This window comes from Vicia villosa, linkage group LG3 (genome assembly GCF_029867415.1).
Source record: "Vicia villosa cultivar HV-30 ecotype Madison, WI linkage group LG3, Vvil1.0, whole genome shotgun sequence".
NCBI classification, from domain to species: domain Eukaryota; kingdom Viridiplantae; phylum Streptophyta; class Magnoliopsida; order Fabales; family Fabaceae; genus Vicia; species Vicia villosa.
The window spans coordinates 64,505,748-64,524,548 of NC_081182.1; the positions used below are offsets into that span (position 1 = coordinate 64,505,748).

The following is an 18,801-nucleotide window of genomic DNA, read 5'->3' on the forward strand; positions in this document are numbered from 1 at the left end:
GATGTGTTTGAGAAATTTTTCAACAAACCGCCCGGTTTGGTTCGGTTTGCGTTTTGTATTTTACAAACTGAACTAAACCGAACGAAACTGCATTATGTTACAATCCCCCAAACTTCAATTAACTTATATCCAGCCCAAACTCAAACCTATTTTGCCTTAGCCTTATGTCTACGAATGATTTTCTCTTTCTCACACTTAGGGTTTCACTTTAAGTCTTCTCAAATCTCTTATAACAATATTGCACATTCTTCTCATCTTCTTTTCCAAATACATATCACATATTATTTTCTAGTCTTCCATCTCTTAACTTCTTTCTTTTTCATCTTATTATTTTTATTGTACTGTTTTCTCTTCCAATTATATTTTTAGTGTTTCTCTTCTTATCTAATTGCGTCTCTTCTGCTCTTTCTTTTTCATCTTCTCTAATATTTCATCTCCTCTTTTTTCCTATTTCACTATAATATTTTTGATATTATTTTATGTTACTATTTTATGTTTTTTATTCCATTTTTATCTAATATTATTTTTTGTATATTAAATAGAAAATTGTTATCCAAATATGATGAATTTTGTTGTTATTTAATAACGCATAAATGACTAAATGCAAAGTTATGTTGTCATTAATATGTGCATGTATGGCTCAATAAATTTTTGTAAAAAAAACCGAACCAATTCAAACCGCATCGGTTTGGTTTGGTTTTATTTCTAAAAGTCAACCGAACCAAACCACACACTTTTTCCTCTTGCGGTTCGGATGATTTTTTACGTCAAAATCGCCCAAACTGCACCGCGAACACCCATTAGTCCAGCAAGCGTACCAAAATGGAATTTCCGAACCGTTCCCTGCACAACAAGACACAACCCCTGCAAAATGATTCTCCAACAAATTAACATAATTATCTGATAACAAGAGATCCCTTTACCAAATTGAGTCTCTATTATCCAACACACTTTTGTCACCAATTAAAACCTTCAACTTCAAATTTCCATTTCTCGATGAAAGAATACCACGCCAAACCGCTTCTTGATTCGATAAGTTCCTCCACTTCCATTTACTAATTAAATTCGCATTTAAAATCTCCACATTTTTTACTCCTAGACCGCCTTCATCACGAGATTTACAAACGGTATCCCAAAACACTCAATGAATCGTCCTTTTGAGATCACACATGTTCCATAAAAAATCACTTTAAATGGTACGAATCTCGTTTAAAACTTTGGAAGGCGCTTTATAGAAGAATAAGAAATAGATAGGAATTGCATTAAGCACAAAATTTATCAACACCACCCGACTCGCAATGTTAAGATGCGTTCCTCTCCACATGGCCAACCTCCTCCTCAAATGCGAAATTAAATCCCTCTAAATAGATAGCTTCCTTGGATTATCAACCATTTTAACACCAAGAAATTTAAACGGTAGGCTACTGACTTTGCAAGAAAGAAAGGACGATACCGCGTTTAAAAACCAATCTCCCACATTAATTCCATAAATGTTGCTTTTATGAAAGTTTATCCTCAATCCTGACATCATCTCAAAACCCCTAAGGATGGCTTTCATACACCACAAATTCACGGTATCTCCCTCCGCCAAGATAATGGTGTCATCCGCAAATTAGAGCATATTCACTTCCTCGACTTCATTAATCTTAAACCCCGGAAGTCATCAATAACTATTGCTTTGCGCATTAGAACCGTGAGAACCTCAATGACCTACACCAACAAAAAAGGAGACAAAATATCTCCTTATCGAAGTTCTTTCTCAATCTTGAAGTTATTCGTAGTACTATCATTAATAATAACAAACATATTACTAGTGAGGATGCAACATTCCATCCATCTCATTCACCTAACACCAAAACCCATCTTAACTAAAACATACCTAACAAAATTTCAACTTACATGATTATAGGCTTTTTTCAAAATCTACTTTGAACACTACACACGCGAGTATTGGCTCGGATATGAGTATTTTTTTCAAACCAAAGATATGGGAACAAATACTATTATACCCTATCAATTGTCATCCCTACTTTTTTTTGATAATCGACTTTGTATTAAACAGCACAAGGGGTTCTAACCCAATACAAAAGAGAGAGAACAAACAAGCAAATGGGAAACCCCATAAGACAAGCCCCAACCTAGCGCAAAAAAGCCACACTAAAAACCGACCATAGTCGACGAATCCGCAGCACTGTCTACACCTTTGTTGACAAAGATTGAGTACCAATCCCAACCCATAGATTTAATACATATCACCAGCCTCCTAACATCCCAAGCCTTAATTATTAGAAAAAATCAAATCATTCCTAGCTCTCCAGATATTCCAAGTGATGAGAAGCCAGAAAAAACCAACAAACGGCGGTCGAACGCACACCTCCAAGCAGTCAAAAATACGCTCAAGAACATCAAGATCCGGATTATGACTCTAGCCATGACTCTGATACTACTTGTTGGGGAGTCACAAGAGCGTCAAGAGCGTATATAGATTAAATGTTTAGGATCCAAGACACCTTAATACTACATATTCATCTAAAATTTTAAGGTATTACGCATATGAACCTTCTCTCTTATATATCCAATAGTTTCACCATTTTTTTCTAGTCGATGTGGATCTTAACCACTAGTAAACAATGGCTCAATGGTGGTATACGTAACTAAAAGACAGTTGTCCTGCCCTTTTTATTTTGAAGAAGAAATAGTTGATCATTTGTTTGTGGACTGTCCATCTGCCGTTAGAATCTGAAAATTACTTCATGCCTGGCTAGGCATGCGGGTTGTGGAAATGGAAGACACCATAGTTGAAAAGCAACTTGCTGGTCCATATGAATTAAGAGGAATGACATCTTATTTAATGGTGAGGTTAAGAATGTTGAAATAATCATAGGTAATATTAAGAGGAGTTCTTGGGATTAGTTTGTATCTAAATTAAAAGTAAAGGGAAAATGGACTGTAACTTGAAGGAATGGATCTTTAATTTGATTCCTTGCATCTTAAGGAACTCTTAACTGTAATCAGTCGTGAGTTTGAGTATAAAAAAAAAAATACTATTATATTGCCCATAATCCAATCCATTTAATTTTAAACTATTATATCGATTATAAAATGATAAAAAGAATATTTGTGTATGAATACAAAAATTCAACAACTTATATAAACCTTTAACAAAAAAAAGAAAGAGACAAAATCAAATCAACCATAATCATAAATATCAATCTTCAATACTATCTTTTATTGTAGATATGCTTACACCCAACACCTTATCTATATTATCCAAAGCATTCTTTGCTGCTCTATAACGTGCAATGGATTTCTTAGAGTCATAACTGCCTCTTCCAACAAATTTCCCATTTATAAAGACCTCAATACTAGAAGATTCTTTCCACAAATCTACAAATTGTAATTTAAATTTTTTCTCTTGACAAACTTCAATAAGTTGTGAGACAGGATGCTTTTTAACTGAATCTGGCTCAATTATGGGTTCAAGTAATTTTTTTGCAACCTATCCAAAAAAATATAAAAACATAATTAATAAACGTAAACAAATAAAACCTTAATTCAAAAAAATCATCTAAAACATAGAATTGTATGGTTTAATAAATTATATTTTTTTATAAATTAAAAAAATAAATTTTATTCGATATAAAATATGAAAGGTACCTTCCACACAACGTCAAGGAATAAACCAGAATCAATAAAAATAGCACCGATAGTTGATTCAACAATATCTGCTAGAGCTTTAGGTGCGTAGAGCTGCCCATTTGAATGCAAGTAATAGTCGTCGACTCTTTCTATAAATCTTTGAATCTGTATCAAATTATAAAAAAGAAAAATTAAAATTTTATTTCTACATTTCATTGTTTAAATTCAAAAATAAATTAAATGGTAGTTTATTTTCTGTAAGTTAAAGATGCCATAAAAGGGTCAAAAGGGGTAAAAAGTTTCAACATAAAATAATATTTAGTGAACTTACTTCATCTTCAAGATTGAGTCGTTTGTGTCTCAAATACCGCTCTAAGCCATGTTTAATGGCCCCACGTGCGAGTTTTTCCGTGTCAACATTCTTTGATTTGTTTGGAGTCAAAACTCCAGGTCCCAAATTTGGATAAGAGAAATATTGTTCTATCACTATGAACAAGTTGAGAACAACATCACCAACATATTCTAGCCGCTTATAAGATAAACCGTTATCTGCGCCGTAAGTTTTGTGTGTAAAAGCCTCTTCTAGCAAGTGCTTATTCTTGAATTCGTAGTTGAGAATTGCTTCCACTTCATCTAACGGCAGCGGTGGCAGAGAATCTTTGTTGTAGGTCTCTTCTTTTTCTTCTTTCTGTTCTAGAGAGATTTCCGTTTCCTGATGTTCAAGGGTGACGGCACTTGTTTTGATCAAAAGTGTTTCTTCTTGCTCTTTGTGTGGTTGAGCGGCCATGGTGTGCTAAGAAAGCAAAACAGATGAAAATGAGACTAATGAGAGAGAATAAAATTTAGGTGAATGAGAGTGGTTTGTAATATTCTACAAAATTTAAGTGAAACAATGTATCTATTGGTGCTAGGGCTTGATATAGTTAACAATTAATATACTTTATTTTAAATTTTACTCTGTAAAATATTTAAGTAGTTACTTTAAAAATATTTATTTTACAAACTATCGAATCACACCTTTTTAAAAAGATTTCTTTGCATTTTAAACATATAAATAATCATATTTACCATGAGATAAACATTGTTCAGACAAATCCTAAAAGAAACTTGAAAACAAAGTTAATGAAGCAATTTCTAGTACCATAAAAAACTTAGCAAATAGCAACTATGGAATGGAAAAAAATACTAGTAGGTTGTACTCTTTGAAATACAAAGATAAAAAGAATATTTGTGTATGATACACAAACTCAACAACTTATATAGACCTTTAACACAAAACAAAAAAGAGACAAAACCAAATAAACCATAATCATAAATATAAATATTGAATAGCATCTATAAATGTACTTACTTCCAAGACATTATCTATATTATCCAAAGCATTTTTTGCAGCTCTATAACGTGCAATGGCTTTCTTAGAGGCATAACTGCCTCTTCCAACCAATTTCTCATTTATAAAGACTTCAACATTAGTAGATTCTTCCCACAAATCTACAAATCGTAATTTGAATTTTTTCTCCTGACAAATTTCAATAAGTTGCGACACAGGATGCTTTTTAACAGATTCCGGTTCAATTATAGGTTCCAATAATTTTCTCGCAACCTTTAAAAAAAACAAAAAAAAACATAATTAATGAATATAAATAAATATAACCTTAATTAAAAAAATCACATTAAATAATATAAAAACATAAAATTATATAGTTTATGTTAAAAAAAATTGAATTAAAAAAATATATTTTGTTTGATAAAAAATGATAGAGTACCTTCCACACAACATCAAGGGATAAGTTAGAATCAATAAAAATGGCACCAATGGTTGATTCAACAATATCAGCTAGCGTTTTAGGGGCGTAGAGCTGCCCATTTGAATGCAAGTAATAGTCGTCGGCTCTTTCAATAAATCTTTGAATCTGTATCAAATTATAAAAAAGAAAAAACAAATTCAATGATAGCTTTTTCTTTTTAAGGGTTGGTTAAAGATGATATATAAGGGACAAAAGGGTGCACAATAAATTCTACAGAACTTACTTCCTCTTCAAGATAGGGTTGTTTGTGTCTCAAATATCGCTCTAAGCCATGTTTAACAGCAACACGAGCGAGTTTTTCTGTGTCAACATTCTTTGATTTGTTTGGAGTCAAAACTCCCGGTCCCAAATTTGGATAAGAGAAATATTGTTCTATCACTATGAACAAGTTAAGAACAACATCTCCTACATATTCTAACCGCTTATAAGATAAATTGTTATCTGCCCCGTAAGTTTTGTGCGTAAAAGCCTCTTCTAGTAAGTGCTTATTCTTGAATTCGTAGTTGATAATTGCTTCCACTTCATCTAATGGGAGCGGTGGCAGAGTATCTTTGTAGTAGGTCTTTTCTTTGTCTTCTTTCTGTTCTGGAGAGATTTCAGTTTCCTGATGTTCAATGGTGAGGGCACTTGTTTGGATAAGAAGTGTTTCCTCTTGCTCTCTGTGTGTTAGAGCTGCCATGGTGTGCTAAGAAAATTAAACAGATGAAAATGAAACTTACTAGAGAGAATAAGTGTGGTTTGTAGTAAAATATGAAGCTAGGCTTTAGGTATATATATTCTACAAAATTTAAGTGAATCAACGTATCCATAGGTGTTAGGGCTTGATATGGTTAGCAATTAATGTATTTGTATTTAAATTATTTTTGTAAAATATTTAAGTAGTTACTATAACAATTTGTTTTTCAATTATATCACATTACCTTTTTTTTTTTTTTAAATTTCTTTGCATTTTAAACATTTTACCAAGGTGGCAAGGTTAGTGTCAATCCATAGGAATATTCTAGATCATTCAAGACATGACACCATTTCAAATTCTGGAAAAAATAGTAATGTTGTCATTTACATATGAATAATCATAGATACTATAAGATAAGCATTGTCTAGACAAATCCTAAGAGAAACTTGAAAACAAAGTTAAGGAAGCAATTTCTAGTACCATAAAAAACTTTGCAAGTAGCAACTATGGAATGACAACAATTAACAAGACATAGGCGGTTTAGAGAAAATTAGAAGAATAAGTGAGATACACACATCGGTTGAAAATGTTGAGCACCAAGAAAAAAATGCAATCATTAACTTTTATTTTGTTTAATTACACTACAACAAAGTTTGTCATTATACAGAGATCAAAGCCCCCGATAACTCTAAAAATCCGTGGGTAAAGGTATATTTTCCAGGGTTTATGGAGGACTTCAAAGTCTATCGACACGGTGGTACCCTCGGCCAAGTTTCCACGGCTAGGCTGTCGGTAATATTTGTGAATTTTAAGTTAATTTTTCTGACAGAATTGCCGTCTGTAATTTAATTTAATTATTTTTGTGCAGCAATACAAATTAGCTTGAATTTTTTTATGATATAAATTTAAATTTTCTTGAATGTTAATTTCATGCAATTTTCTACAAACAGGGAAAATTCCAAGCTATGTTCATATGTTTTATTCTCGGACTTGTTTCCCTTATTGTATTGAACAACATGTGGACAATGGGAGATTATTACTGCAAAATCTTCCCTGTAAGAATCTCATATAATGTTTCTTGCATATGTTTATGTGATTATGAGGTTATTAGTCTAACAAAAGTTTTCTTTTACTATGAAGAAATATCATCCTCTCCTAGTATTCACTCTAGTTTATCAACCATTTGCACTTATGACAACAATAATATTGGCGCATTATGAGTAAAAAATCAGTACCCGAATTTGGAACTTAAGTGGATACACACTATTCTTTGTTTGTTCTTTGTTCTAGATTGTCGTAAGTATATCTTAATTTTCATTTTATTTTCCTTTACAGTTAATGCTTATCTTGATTTTTCGTCTATTTTGCTTTGTTCAACATATTATAACTTAAGGTTTTAGACGAAAGATTAACTGTAGTACGTTTAGTTTTGACGATTGTGTCAGTGCGATTGTGTTATCCTCTTGGAAGTGGTTTAGAGCAGTTAATATTTCTTCTGCGTCCTGTAATTTTCATATCTGGAACATTTTACCTCTAAATTGTATTAAGAGGTAGATTGGTGTGGTTGTAACCGTTGTTTCGTTTTAATTCCATTACCTATTGAAAAAAAAAAACATATTATAACTTAAAGTGTTTGGTTTTATAGTTGGATTTGGCTACATTTGGAAGAGCAGGAGGAATCGGGCCTTATATTGGTTTACGCGAACTTTTTCCGTGTTATAGAATTGCTCATGCTTTTGTTCAAGGAGGCATCTCTTGAGACCTCTTCCTTATGTGTCCCGAGTTCATTCAGGTTGGTCTTCCTAATAAGTTGTTTTTTTTTATGAGTATAACATTCTTCTTTACATAATCTAACTATAAAAGAGATTGGCAAAACAAACGGTCTCGCCCCGTTCCATCCCGTTCTGTCTTAAGATTGTCAAAAAAAGGGCGGGACGAACAAACCCGTCAAATAAAATTGAACTTAAAAACCTAATCCACTCCGCCAATGTAACAGATTGGAGGGTGGCAGATTTGTTCGCCTATTTATTTATTTAAATAAATTAATAGTTTTTTTTTTAATTTCAATTAAAATTTTTACTTATTTTTTAGAATAATTTTTAATAAATCTTGTAAAAAAAGAGTTTAAGTAGATGATAATGTACATTCATACATGAGTCTAGTGTATGTTTTTACTCTTACCAGAGATTTGCACTTCCTGTATTCTAGTAAGTGATTAAAACTTCTAATTTTGTAACTTGTTATTCCTAATTCCACGAGGCTTTGGCATTTGGAAGTTATGTTTTTCTTTGTTCAAATGGCTGCAGTTAGATTTATGATTTGGCTTCTGTTCTACGTTTTGTATGACAATATTAAAATAATTTTTTTAATACAATATAAACTATACACAACTAAGAAGTTTTTTCATGTTGAATTATATCATTCAATTGTCATGAGACATTTTTCACATGTGCAATTTAATTGGAGAAAATTATCTATCATATAAGAAAAGTAATGTTTTTCCACTTTCCACAGCCTGCCACATCAGCTGTTGTCTCCACAATATTCCACATCAGCAACCTCAACCTTTTGTTCTTCAATTTCCACTCTCCTCATAACTGCCCTTCAACCAATCCTCTTTCAAATTCCATATTCCTGTCAAATTAATTCACGTTCATACTCCCAATTCAAAACCTCCATAACTTTTCAATCTTCCACTAACTGTAGTTACAGCCAACCATCATGGACTATTACTGCTCTTCAATTTTCCCATTTCAATTTCTTCCTCTCTTTCTTCATCTCACTCGTCCGTTTTCTTAATCACCGAATTCGACCCTTCCAAACTCCAAACCCTAGACCCCAATCCCAAAACCCGAATTGAAAATCACGGGCGTTTCAATTTAATCAATTGATTAGGTCTAGCAAGAGCAGCGAAAATTTCGATGGATGCGATGCTTTTCAACCATTGTTTCCAGAGACACTCATCAGATTTCACCCTTCGCCGTTAAGTTTTCCTCCTTTTGGAGAAATTTTAATAATAACAACTTTAGTTCTTTGCAATCGAGGCAGATTATTGGACTTGGTGGAGATGGTGCCGAGAATGTTCTTTCCAAAACTTACGAGGAGAAGCGCGTTTTGGGGAAACACCATGATTCTATTCATCTCTTAATTTTCTTTTGTTTGAACATCTAGGTTTTCTGTGTTCTATTATTGCATAATTACTTTACTTTCGTGAGTTATGTGAATGTTTTCCATAGTTTGACATTATCGTTGATGCAAAATATTTATAATTTGACATTATTTTTATGTCTGTATATGTGAGCTGATACACTCATTAGTCATTAGGTACTCTCTGGGGCAGTTATTTGATGTTGTTGCTGCAGTTGATTTTTATCATGGATTTGTCCCATGGTATCAAAGATCATAGATAGTTAAACGCAATCCTGATGGATCATTTGAAGCATCCTTGAATTATGCGTTGTTTTTTTATTGTGAGTTTACTCTTTGATTTGAAGGCTAATTTGATTAACCTTATTGTGAATTTACTCTTTGATTTGAAGGCTAATTTGAATAATCTTTTATTGTGAATTTACTCTTTGATTTAAAGGCTAATTTTATTAATCTTTCATTGTGAATCCACTCTTTGATTTGAAGGCTAATTGATTAAAGGAGAGTTGTTGCTTCTGCAACTACTGCTACAACATTAGAGGAGGCCAATGCTACTGAATGCATAATAAGAAATTTAAGGTAATAACTGCCCTTTGATAAGATTTTATATAATAGTCCATTTTCTGTTCAAGTGTTTCAATAATCATAATACATTGTTTCTTTACTCCATTTTTTGTTCAAGTGTTTCAATAATCATAGTAAATTTATTCTAATTGAATTTTATATAGAGTTTTTCAAACTTATGAATAAGGTTGAGAGTGAAGACCTTGTATTTAATTTGGAGACTATTATGGATAAGTTTGGAGAAGAGATGGCACCTTATGCACCACAACTATGTCAAATTTTGGTAGAAATTTTGTCCCCGTCTATTTTCAATAAATTTGTACTTGATATTGAGTACTGTTCTGTAGAATGACTTTTTGTTCTCCATTTTCTAATGATAGGCTGCTGCATTTTGGAGGTGTATGAACTCAGCAGAAGCTGATGATCCAGGCGCTCTGGCTGCAGTTGGTTGCTTACGTGCTAAAGCACAATCCTTGAAATAGTGAGCAGGTTGCCTCACCTTTTTGTTCAAATCATCTCTAATTGTTCCATGCATTTGTTCCCTCCCACAACTCATCTGAAATGAAAGATTTCAATTAATCCATATGAAATTTATTATCATTTGATTTCAATTTGTTAATTTTCATTTGCGATATTTTTGGTGAATGGTTGTGTATTTTCAATCTGATTTTGATTTCATTGGCAATAAGAGAGTTCTATTTTCCTATTGATTATAGCGTTGTTCAAGAAATAAATGGATTTGTGAGAGCAATGGGAGCTAGGGAAATACTAATGTCGAAACGATGTGTATGCTTCGAGAGGATACTTTGCAGCCACAAGTCAAATCTAAACATGGAAGGAGGGGAATTCTATAACTGTTAATGTAGAAGATCACAATGTTTGAAAATGTAAGTTATAAAACATGCTCATTAATTTATATATATTTTTAGTTATTATGAGTGCTTTTCTGTTGGAATATACTGCACAGTATCTTGCTCATGTCAAAACTACTTGAATAAGGACGATGTCGAACTGCTTCAGCCAATTGAACGCCTTCAGTGAAACCTACATGATATGGAGATGAACCACTAAGTTTGGAGAATGTATTCCTTTCCATAAATTCACTCATGATGTGGGACTGCAAAAATGGAGAATCACAGGCATTTTCGGAAGTGCATTTCTGAAATCACCTGTGACCAGTTTTGGAAATGCACTTCCGAATTTAGTCTGAACTGTTTCATTAGAAGTCAGTTCGACCACTGTGTTTACTTCAAATTTCGACCTGGTAATTCATTTGTTATTTTGTTTCTTTATGTGGATGATATTCTCATAGCAAGCAACAATGTCAAAGATGTAATGAAGGTGAAGGCTGAACTCAATAAGGAGTTCGATATGAAGGATCTGGGAGCCGCTTCTAGGATTCTTGGAATTGACATTCAAAGAGATAGAAAGAAGTCAAAGTTATGCTTATCTCAAGAGGCATATCTACGAAAGATTCTCAAAAAGTTTGGTATGTCGAATTCGAAGCCAGTTATGGCTCCAACAAACCCTCAAATCAAGTTGAGTATTGATCAGCGTCCCAGTACTATGTTGAAAGAGCCTATATGACTAGCATCCCATATGCTAATACAGTTGGTTATTTGATGTATGCTATGGTTTGTACTAGACCCGACATAGCATATGTAATAAGTCTTGTAATCAGGTACATGGCGAATCCTGGAAAGGCTCACTGGCAAGCATTAAAGTGGATTTTAAGGTACATAAATGGGTCTCTGAACAGAGTCCTAATTTAAGGTGGAGCCTTGGGTGAAGATAGTAAAGCAGCAATTGAAGGATATGTCGACTCTGATTATGCAGGTTGTATGGATTCCAGAAAATCTATTTCTGGATATGTTTTCACTATGTTTGGCACTGCAATTGGTTGGAAAGAAACACTTCAGAAGGTTGTTGCTCTATCAACCACTGAAGCGGAGTATATTGCCCTAACTGAAGTTGTGAAAGAAGCATTGTGGCTTGAAGGTTTTACAAAGGAGCCGAAACTTCAAGGTCGAGGTATCACTGTTAAATGTCATAGTCAAAGTGCAATACACCTGTCGAACTAAGCACAATGATGTGAGGCTGCATTATGTCAGAGAAGTAATCGAGCGTGGAGAAGTCCAAGTGGTGAAGGTTTCAACTGAAGACAATGTTGCTGATATGATCACCAAGACATTGCCGAGTTGCAAGTTTTTCCACTGTATGCAGTTGCTAAAGCTGCATGAAGAAATATAGTTGTTCCCTTGATGTTGTAGAGTTAGATCCAAGGTGGAGATTTGTGAGATATTGGATCGAACTCTAGTATGGCCGAAGGATAGCTTCTTGGTTCGACGGGATTAAGCATGAAGTTGAAGGTTGTTCACATGCTTGTGTCGAAGATGCTAGGGTTGTTAGCATGTTAAATTAGGTTTTAGTGTTTAAACCCTAATTTGTTAAGTTAGCTTGTTTATTAAGTTGGCTTGTGTAATGGGCATTATGAAAAAAGCCCATTAATTAGTATGTTAGGTTTTATTATAAATAGCATACTAGTCTCTCATCATTGCTAAGCTGCAAATCCTAATTTAGGATGAGAGAGGTTATTTGTTATTCTTGTAAACTTGTAATCTTATTTTAAGAGAAAGTAAAAGAATAACAGTTATAACCAATTCTTGTGTTCTTCTTATCTTCCCTAATTCCTATTATATTTTGTTCTTGACATCGTTTTTCACAACATAATCCATTTAATTTTAAACTATTACATCGATTAAAAATGATAAAAAGAATATTTGTATATGAATACAAAAATTCAACAACTTATATAAACCTTTAACACAAGAAAAATAAAGAGACAAAATCAAATCAACCATAATCATAAATATCAATCTTCAATACTATCTTTTATTGTAGATGTGCTTACAAACAACACCTTATCTATATTGTCCAAAGCATTTTTTGCCGCTCTATAAGGTGCAATGGCTTTCTTAGAGCCATAACTGCCTCTTCCAGTAAATTTCCCATTTATAATGACCTCAATACTAGTAGATTTTTTCCACAAATCTACAAATTGTAATTTAAATTTTTTTCTCTTGACAAACTTCAATAAGTTGTGAGACATGATGCTTTTTAACAGAATCCAGCTCAATTATTGGTTCAAATAATGGTTTGACAAGGAAGGAGAGGATAGTTTCAGGTGGTTGCCCAATGTGGATGGTGTTTTCTCGGTAGCTAGCGTCTCTTCTCTTATGGCGGCCAACAAAGAAGTGTCGTGGATTCCATCTATTGTGAAGGTTTTAAACGTGATTTGGAACTCTATTGCCCCCCTCAAAATTCAAATATTTATGTGGAGGGTGTGTATTAATAGGTTATCTTCTAAAGACGCTTTAAGTAGAAGAGGTGTCCTTGATATTTCCTCTAATCTTCTTTGCGAGTTTTGCAAGACTCACTTGGAGACCTCTTCTCACGTCTTTCTTTTGTGTTTTGTCTCAAAGGTCGTTTGGAGGCGTATTTATCTTTAGTCAGGAGAGGATCTTCCTTTCACGCTAGTGGAGTTTTTGGATTTCAGTGTAATCCAAGAGAAGGTGAAAATGTGAAAATTAGGAAGAAGATTAATTCGATTTGGATTGCTACTGTGTGGAGCCTTTGGAATATGAGGAATGTCATGATCTTCGACAAGGTTGCTTATAGTTTCGATAAGGTGTGTTTTAATGTGATGTTCCACTCTTGGAGCTTGTTAGCTTCTTTTAATCCGCTTTTGTCGAGTAGCTTTTATGATTGGTACAAAGTACCATTGGATTGTTTTAATTCTGTTTAGTTTGTTCGGTTTGTAAGGATTGCACCCCTAGTGCGAGTTCTTATAATCAATTGCTTATTAAAAAAAAATAAAATTTCTCGTAACCTTTAAAAATAAAATAAAATAAAAACATAATTAATAAACGTAAACAAATAAAATCTTAAGTCAAAAATATAATCTAAAACATGAAAGAGAATAAAATATGAAGCTAGGCTTTATGTATATATATTCTAAAAAATTTAAGTGAATCAACGTATCTATTGGTTCTAGGTCATGATATGGTTAACAATTAATATATTTTTATTATAAATTTTACTCTGTAAAATATTTAAGTATTTACTTTAAAGATTTATTTTACAACTATATCGAATTACACCTTTTTAAAAACTCTCTTACATAATTCAGACTTCGTAAGATTGTCTAATGAGGAAGCGAATAGTTTGGAGGTGGAATTTTCGGAGGATTTAAGGAAGTTGTATTTGAGGGGGATGGAGACAAAAGTCCAGGACCAGATGGGTTTAACTTGAAATTCATGATAAAATGTCGGGATACAGTGGGTGGGGAGGTTGTAGCCTTTGTGAATGAGTTCCATAAGGGGGGCAAACTGCCAAAATCTATAACAGCTTTGTTCCTTGCCCTTGTACCAAAGTGTGAGTTGCCTCAAAGTTTGGAGGATTACAGACCAATCTGTCTAATTAATGGTCTGCTCAAAATTATTACAAAATTGCTAGCATCTAGATTGAGGAAATTAATGGGTAAATTGGTATCAACAAATCAAACTGCATTCATACCAGGCAGGTAGATCTTAGATGGAGTATTGGTCGCCAATGAAATCATCGATTTTGCAAAGAGAAATAAGAGGGATTGTTTTATGTTTAAGGTGGACTTTGCACAAGCCTACGACTATGTAGATTGGAATTTTTTAAGGTTTATGTTGAATAGATTAGGATTCAGTGCAAAATGGATGAGGTGGATGGAGGCTGCAGTTTTCTCAAGTTCTATGTCGATTTTAGTTAATGGTAGCCCAACGAAGGACTTTGTAGTAACAAGAGGCCTAAGGCAGGGTGATCCTCTATCACCATTCCTATTTACAATTGTTGCAGAAGGTTTGGCGGGGCTGGTAAGACAAGCAGTAGCTGTTGGGGCATATAATGGGTTTAAGGTATCTAGCTCGGTGGAGTATAGTCTTCTGCAATTTGCAGATGACACAATACTATTTGGAGACGGTTCTTGGTCCAATTTATGGTCTCTAAAGGCAATATTGAGGGGATTTGAGATGATCTCAGGACTGCATATTAACCTGGCAAAATGTAAGATCTATGGTGTAGGATGTTCTCCCTATTTTCTGGAAGCGGCAGCAACATCCCTTGGCTGCAAGACTGATGGATTCCCGTTCAAGTTTTTGGGATTCATGGTGGGTGGAAACCATAGGAGAGCTAGCTTCTGGAGACCGGTGATTGAATCCTTGAAATCGAAACTATCATCTTGGAGGAGTAGATTGTTATCAATAGGAGGAAGGGTGACGTTATTGAATAATGTTTTGTCAAATATACCGAGTTTTTAAATGTCCTTTTACAAAGTTCCAGTTCATGTGGTGAAGGAAATACGATGTACCCAAAGGAAATTCCTATGGAATGGTGTGGTGGATAAAAAAGGGATGGCTTGGGTGAGGTGGGATGTTATTTGTAAACATAAAAGCGAGGGAGGATTAGGAGTCAAGGATATAGGAAGGTTTAGCAAAGCTTTAATTTCAAAATGGATATGGAGGTTCTTGACTGAACAAGAGGCCATTTGGAAGGGAATAATGCAGGTTAAATATGGCAATATGCTGAACTGGTTTTGGAAAGTAGAAGGAGTGGATTCAAAGGTGAAAGCCTCGCTATGGTGGAAGGACATTGTACTGCTATGTGATGTTCCTAATGGAGTTAAACAAAATATTAGAATTAAGGTGGGTGACGGTTCAGTAGCGCTATTTTGGAAATCCAATTGGTTAGGCTGTAGGAATTTAGCTGAGCAGTATCCGAACCTGTTTGAGGAATGTAACTCGAAGGACTCAAGAATTAAAGGCATGGGAAATGGGGTAGGTGACGGCTGGTCTTGGAATTTGCTGAACATAAGTGAAGTGTTGGGCCGTGAGGCATCTATTGAACATGAGGACTTGTGTGGAGTTCTTAATGGAGTGATTCTGGAGACAAATGAAGTGGATAGGTTTGTTTGGCCGAACGAAATTTCTAATGCTTTCTCTGTAAAAATCCTGTTATGAACTCATGTCGAGAGAGCTTGGTGACGTAGTGCTGGATGTGAGCAGTAGACAGGTACTGGACAATATCTGGGAAAAGTCTCGTCGAAGCTGAAGGTATTTGGTTGGAGATTAGTGCAGGATAGATTACCAACAAAGAAGCAATTATTAAGGAGAGGCATACTACACCAAATGGAGGATGTGTTATGTGTTTTTTGTCATATGCAGGTGGAAGAATCAAATCATATTTTTTTGTTATGTCCAAGAATGAAGTTGCTATGGCATAAATTGTACACTTGGATGAATTTGGATATTAATGATGTAGACGATTGCAGCATCCACATGCTAAAGTGCGTGGAGACTCAAATGGGAAAGTTATAAAGGATAAGGGTTTGCGACATATGGATGACCGCCTGTTGGTGTATATGGAAGCAGAGAAACGAAATCGTATTCAATAACGCATAATTGGATATAGATGATCTGTTTTATATGATATTGAAATTCTCTTGGTGGTGGCTAGCAATGGATGCTAAGGATAGATTAACATGTAATTTCTATGATTGGTATACAAATCCTTTGTTGTGTCTTTGACTGTCACTACATGTGTAAGAATGTAGGTTTATTCTTATAAGGATTGGAGTACCTCTAGTACTCCACTTTCTTAATTCAAGAAGTTGCTTATTGAAAAAAAAACTCATATAAAAACATGAAATTGCATGGTTTAATAAATTATATTTTTGATGAATTGAGAAAATAAATTTTATTTGATATAAAATAAAAGGTACCTTCTCCACAACTTCATGGGAAAAACCAGAATCAATAAAAATAGCACCGATGATAGATTCAACAATATCAACTACAGTTTTAGGTACGTAGAGCTGCACATTAGAATGTAAGTAATAGTCGTCCACTCTTTCTATAAATCTTTGAATCTGTATCAAATAGTTAAAAGAAGAAAAATAAAAAATTTATTGCTACATTCATTGCTTAAATTCAAAATTAAATTCAATGTTTTGTTATTTTTCAAGGGTTAGCTAAAGACGCTATATAAGGAACAAAAGGATAAGCGGATAAAAAATTTCAAACATAAAATAAAATGTAGAGAACTTACTTCTTCATCAAGATTGGGTTGTTTGTGTCTCAAATACCGCTGTAACCCATGTTTAATAGCCACACGTGCGAGTTTTTCCGTATCAACATTCTTTGATTTGTTTGAAGTCAAAACTCCCGGTCCCAAATTTGGATAAGAGAAATATTGTTCTATCACTATGAACAAGTTAAGAACAACATCACCTACATATTCTAACCGTTTATAAGATAAATTGTTATCTGCGCCGAAAGTTTTGTGCGTAAAAGCCTCTTCTGGCAACTGCTTATTATTGAACTCATAGTTGATAATTGCTTCCTCTTCATCTAATGGCAGCGGTGGGACATTATCTTTTTCTTCTTGGTGTTTTGGAGAGGTTTCCTCTTTTTTGTCTTCAATCATGAGGGCATGTGTTTGGCTCAGAAGTGTTTCTTCAAGCTCTTTGTGTGTTTGACCTGACATGGTGTTTTAAGAAAGGGAAACAGATATGGTTCTCGTGGAATATTTGAGATAGAATGGAGTTTATTTATTTATTTTTTTTCAATCTCTTTGTTTCATTAATTTTGGAGTTTATTATTATTATTATTATTATTATTATTATTTTTTCAATCTCTTTGTTTCCCTAAAAGATGTTGGCTATTGGCAGAGTGGATAAAGCAATTTAATTCTATAATTTATAGTATTTTCTTGTCTTTTCTGTTTTACATTTATTTAATCATTAGTTCATTATTATACTTTCTAGCCATTACATTCCTACTTGTTTTTTAGGTTATATGAAGCAATTGCTTTTGTTAAAAGCCAATATTGAAGACTCAAAGATGAAAACTTGAAGATGAAAGTTATAAGTTGTTAAGTAGACACAGTTTTTTTAAAGTTGAACTAGTATGCTTATTTTACGATCACAATTATCCTTTTTTTGTTATTTGTATAATCCTCTAAAAATAGTCTTGGATTGACATGATTTAGCTATCGCTAATTTTAAGTTTATAAAATTTTGAGTTAATTAATATATGGTGACACTTCTTAAAAAATTTGTTTCTTAAATGTGTATTTTTAATTGCTTAGTTTGTTGTAATTTGATTAGTATAAGGAGTGTGCATATAACAAATTGAAATTGAAAAGGGTAATAAAAATTCACTATTAAGATCTATAGTGATGGAAACATCCATAGGTATAGGTAAATAGTGACGGAAAATATCCGTAGATATAGCATATTATACGCTACGAAAAAAGCAGCCGTAGGGTATATGTAGTTTGGGCTACAGTAAATAAACATTTTCCTACGCATTTTGGCTGTCACTAAATGTCAAGTTTCTTATAGTGAAAGAATAACTATTAAAATTGGCACCAATTACAACTCAATCAGGATCTAACACCAACAACAAAGCTAAATAACTATTAAAATTGAGTAACAGAAAATATGTCTGTCATTCCGCAAAACCAAAATGCCGCTACTGAGCCGACCCGAGCTAATACTGATACTGCAGCTGCAGTCGAACTGAATTGATAAAAAAGCCTACTGAGGGAATTCAAAAAATCGGTCTTACAATTGATAGTCACTACTACTATCTGTAACAAATAGGCACTTAATAAGTTCTCAAATATTTTATATATAGGAAGAGGATGCTCATTGTTAACCTGCGATAAAAAATTTACAAAAATAACAATCAATTGGAATCGTTTATGACATGCATATGGACCTATAATTCATGAATTGAAAAGTAACTTGAGCCATTAATACATTAAGTTGTAATAAATCATAAGAACTAAAAGAAATTGTTAATTGCAAGTCAACGGTTTTGTCTAACTATATCAAATAACACTGTCTCCTTTCATACAAAATAACAAACACCAGTT

At 33.5% G+C, this 18,801-nt stretch overlaps 1 protein-coding gene across 1 annotated transcript; it reads right to left on the minus strand.

The window, feature by feature from the left end:
* Window positions 1-3,062: 3,062 nt before the first annotated feature.
* LOC131661699 (endoribonuclease Dicer homolog 4-like) lies at window positions 3,063-17,488 on the minus strand. The gene is made up of 8 exons (XM_058931304.1): window positions 16,969-17,488; window positions 16,643-16,789; window positions 5,671-6,132; window positions 5,406-5,552; window positions 4,991-5,242; window positions 3,971-4,432; window positions 3,658-3,804; window positions 3,063-3,499 (listed from the first exon to the last, which is right to left on the minus strand). The coding sequence occupies exons 1-8, from the start codon at window positions 17,404-17,406 to the stop codon at window positions 3,209-3,211; spliced, it is 2,346 nt and encodes a 781-aa protein (XP_058787287.1). The 5' UTR covers window positions 17,407-17,488; the 3' UTR covers window positions 3,063-3,208.
* Between the last annotated feature and the right edge of the window lie 1,313 nt (window positions 17,489-18,801).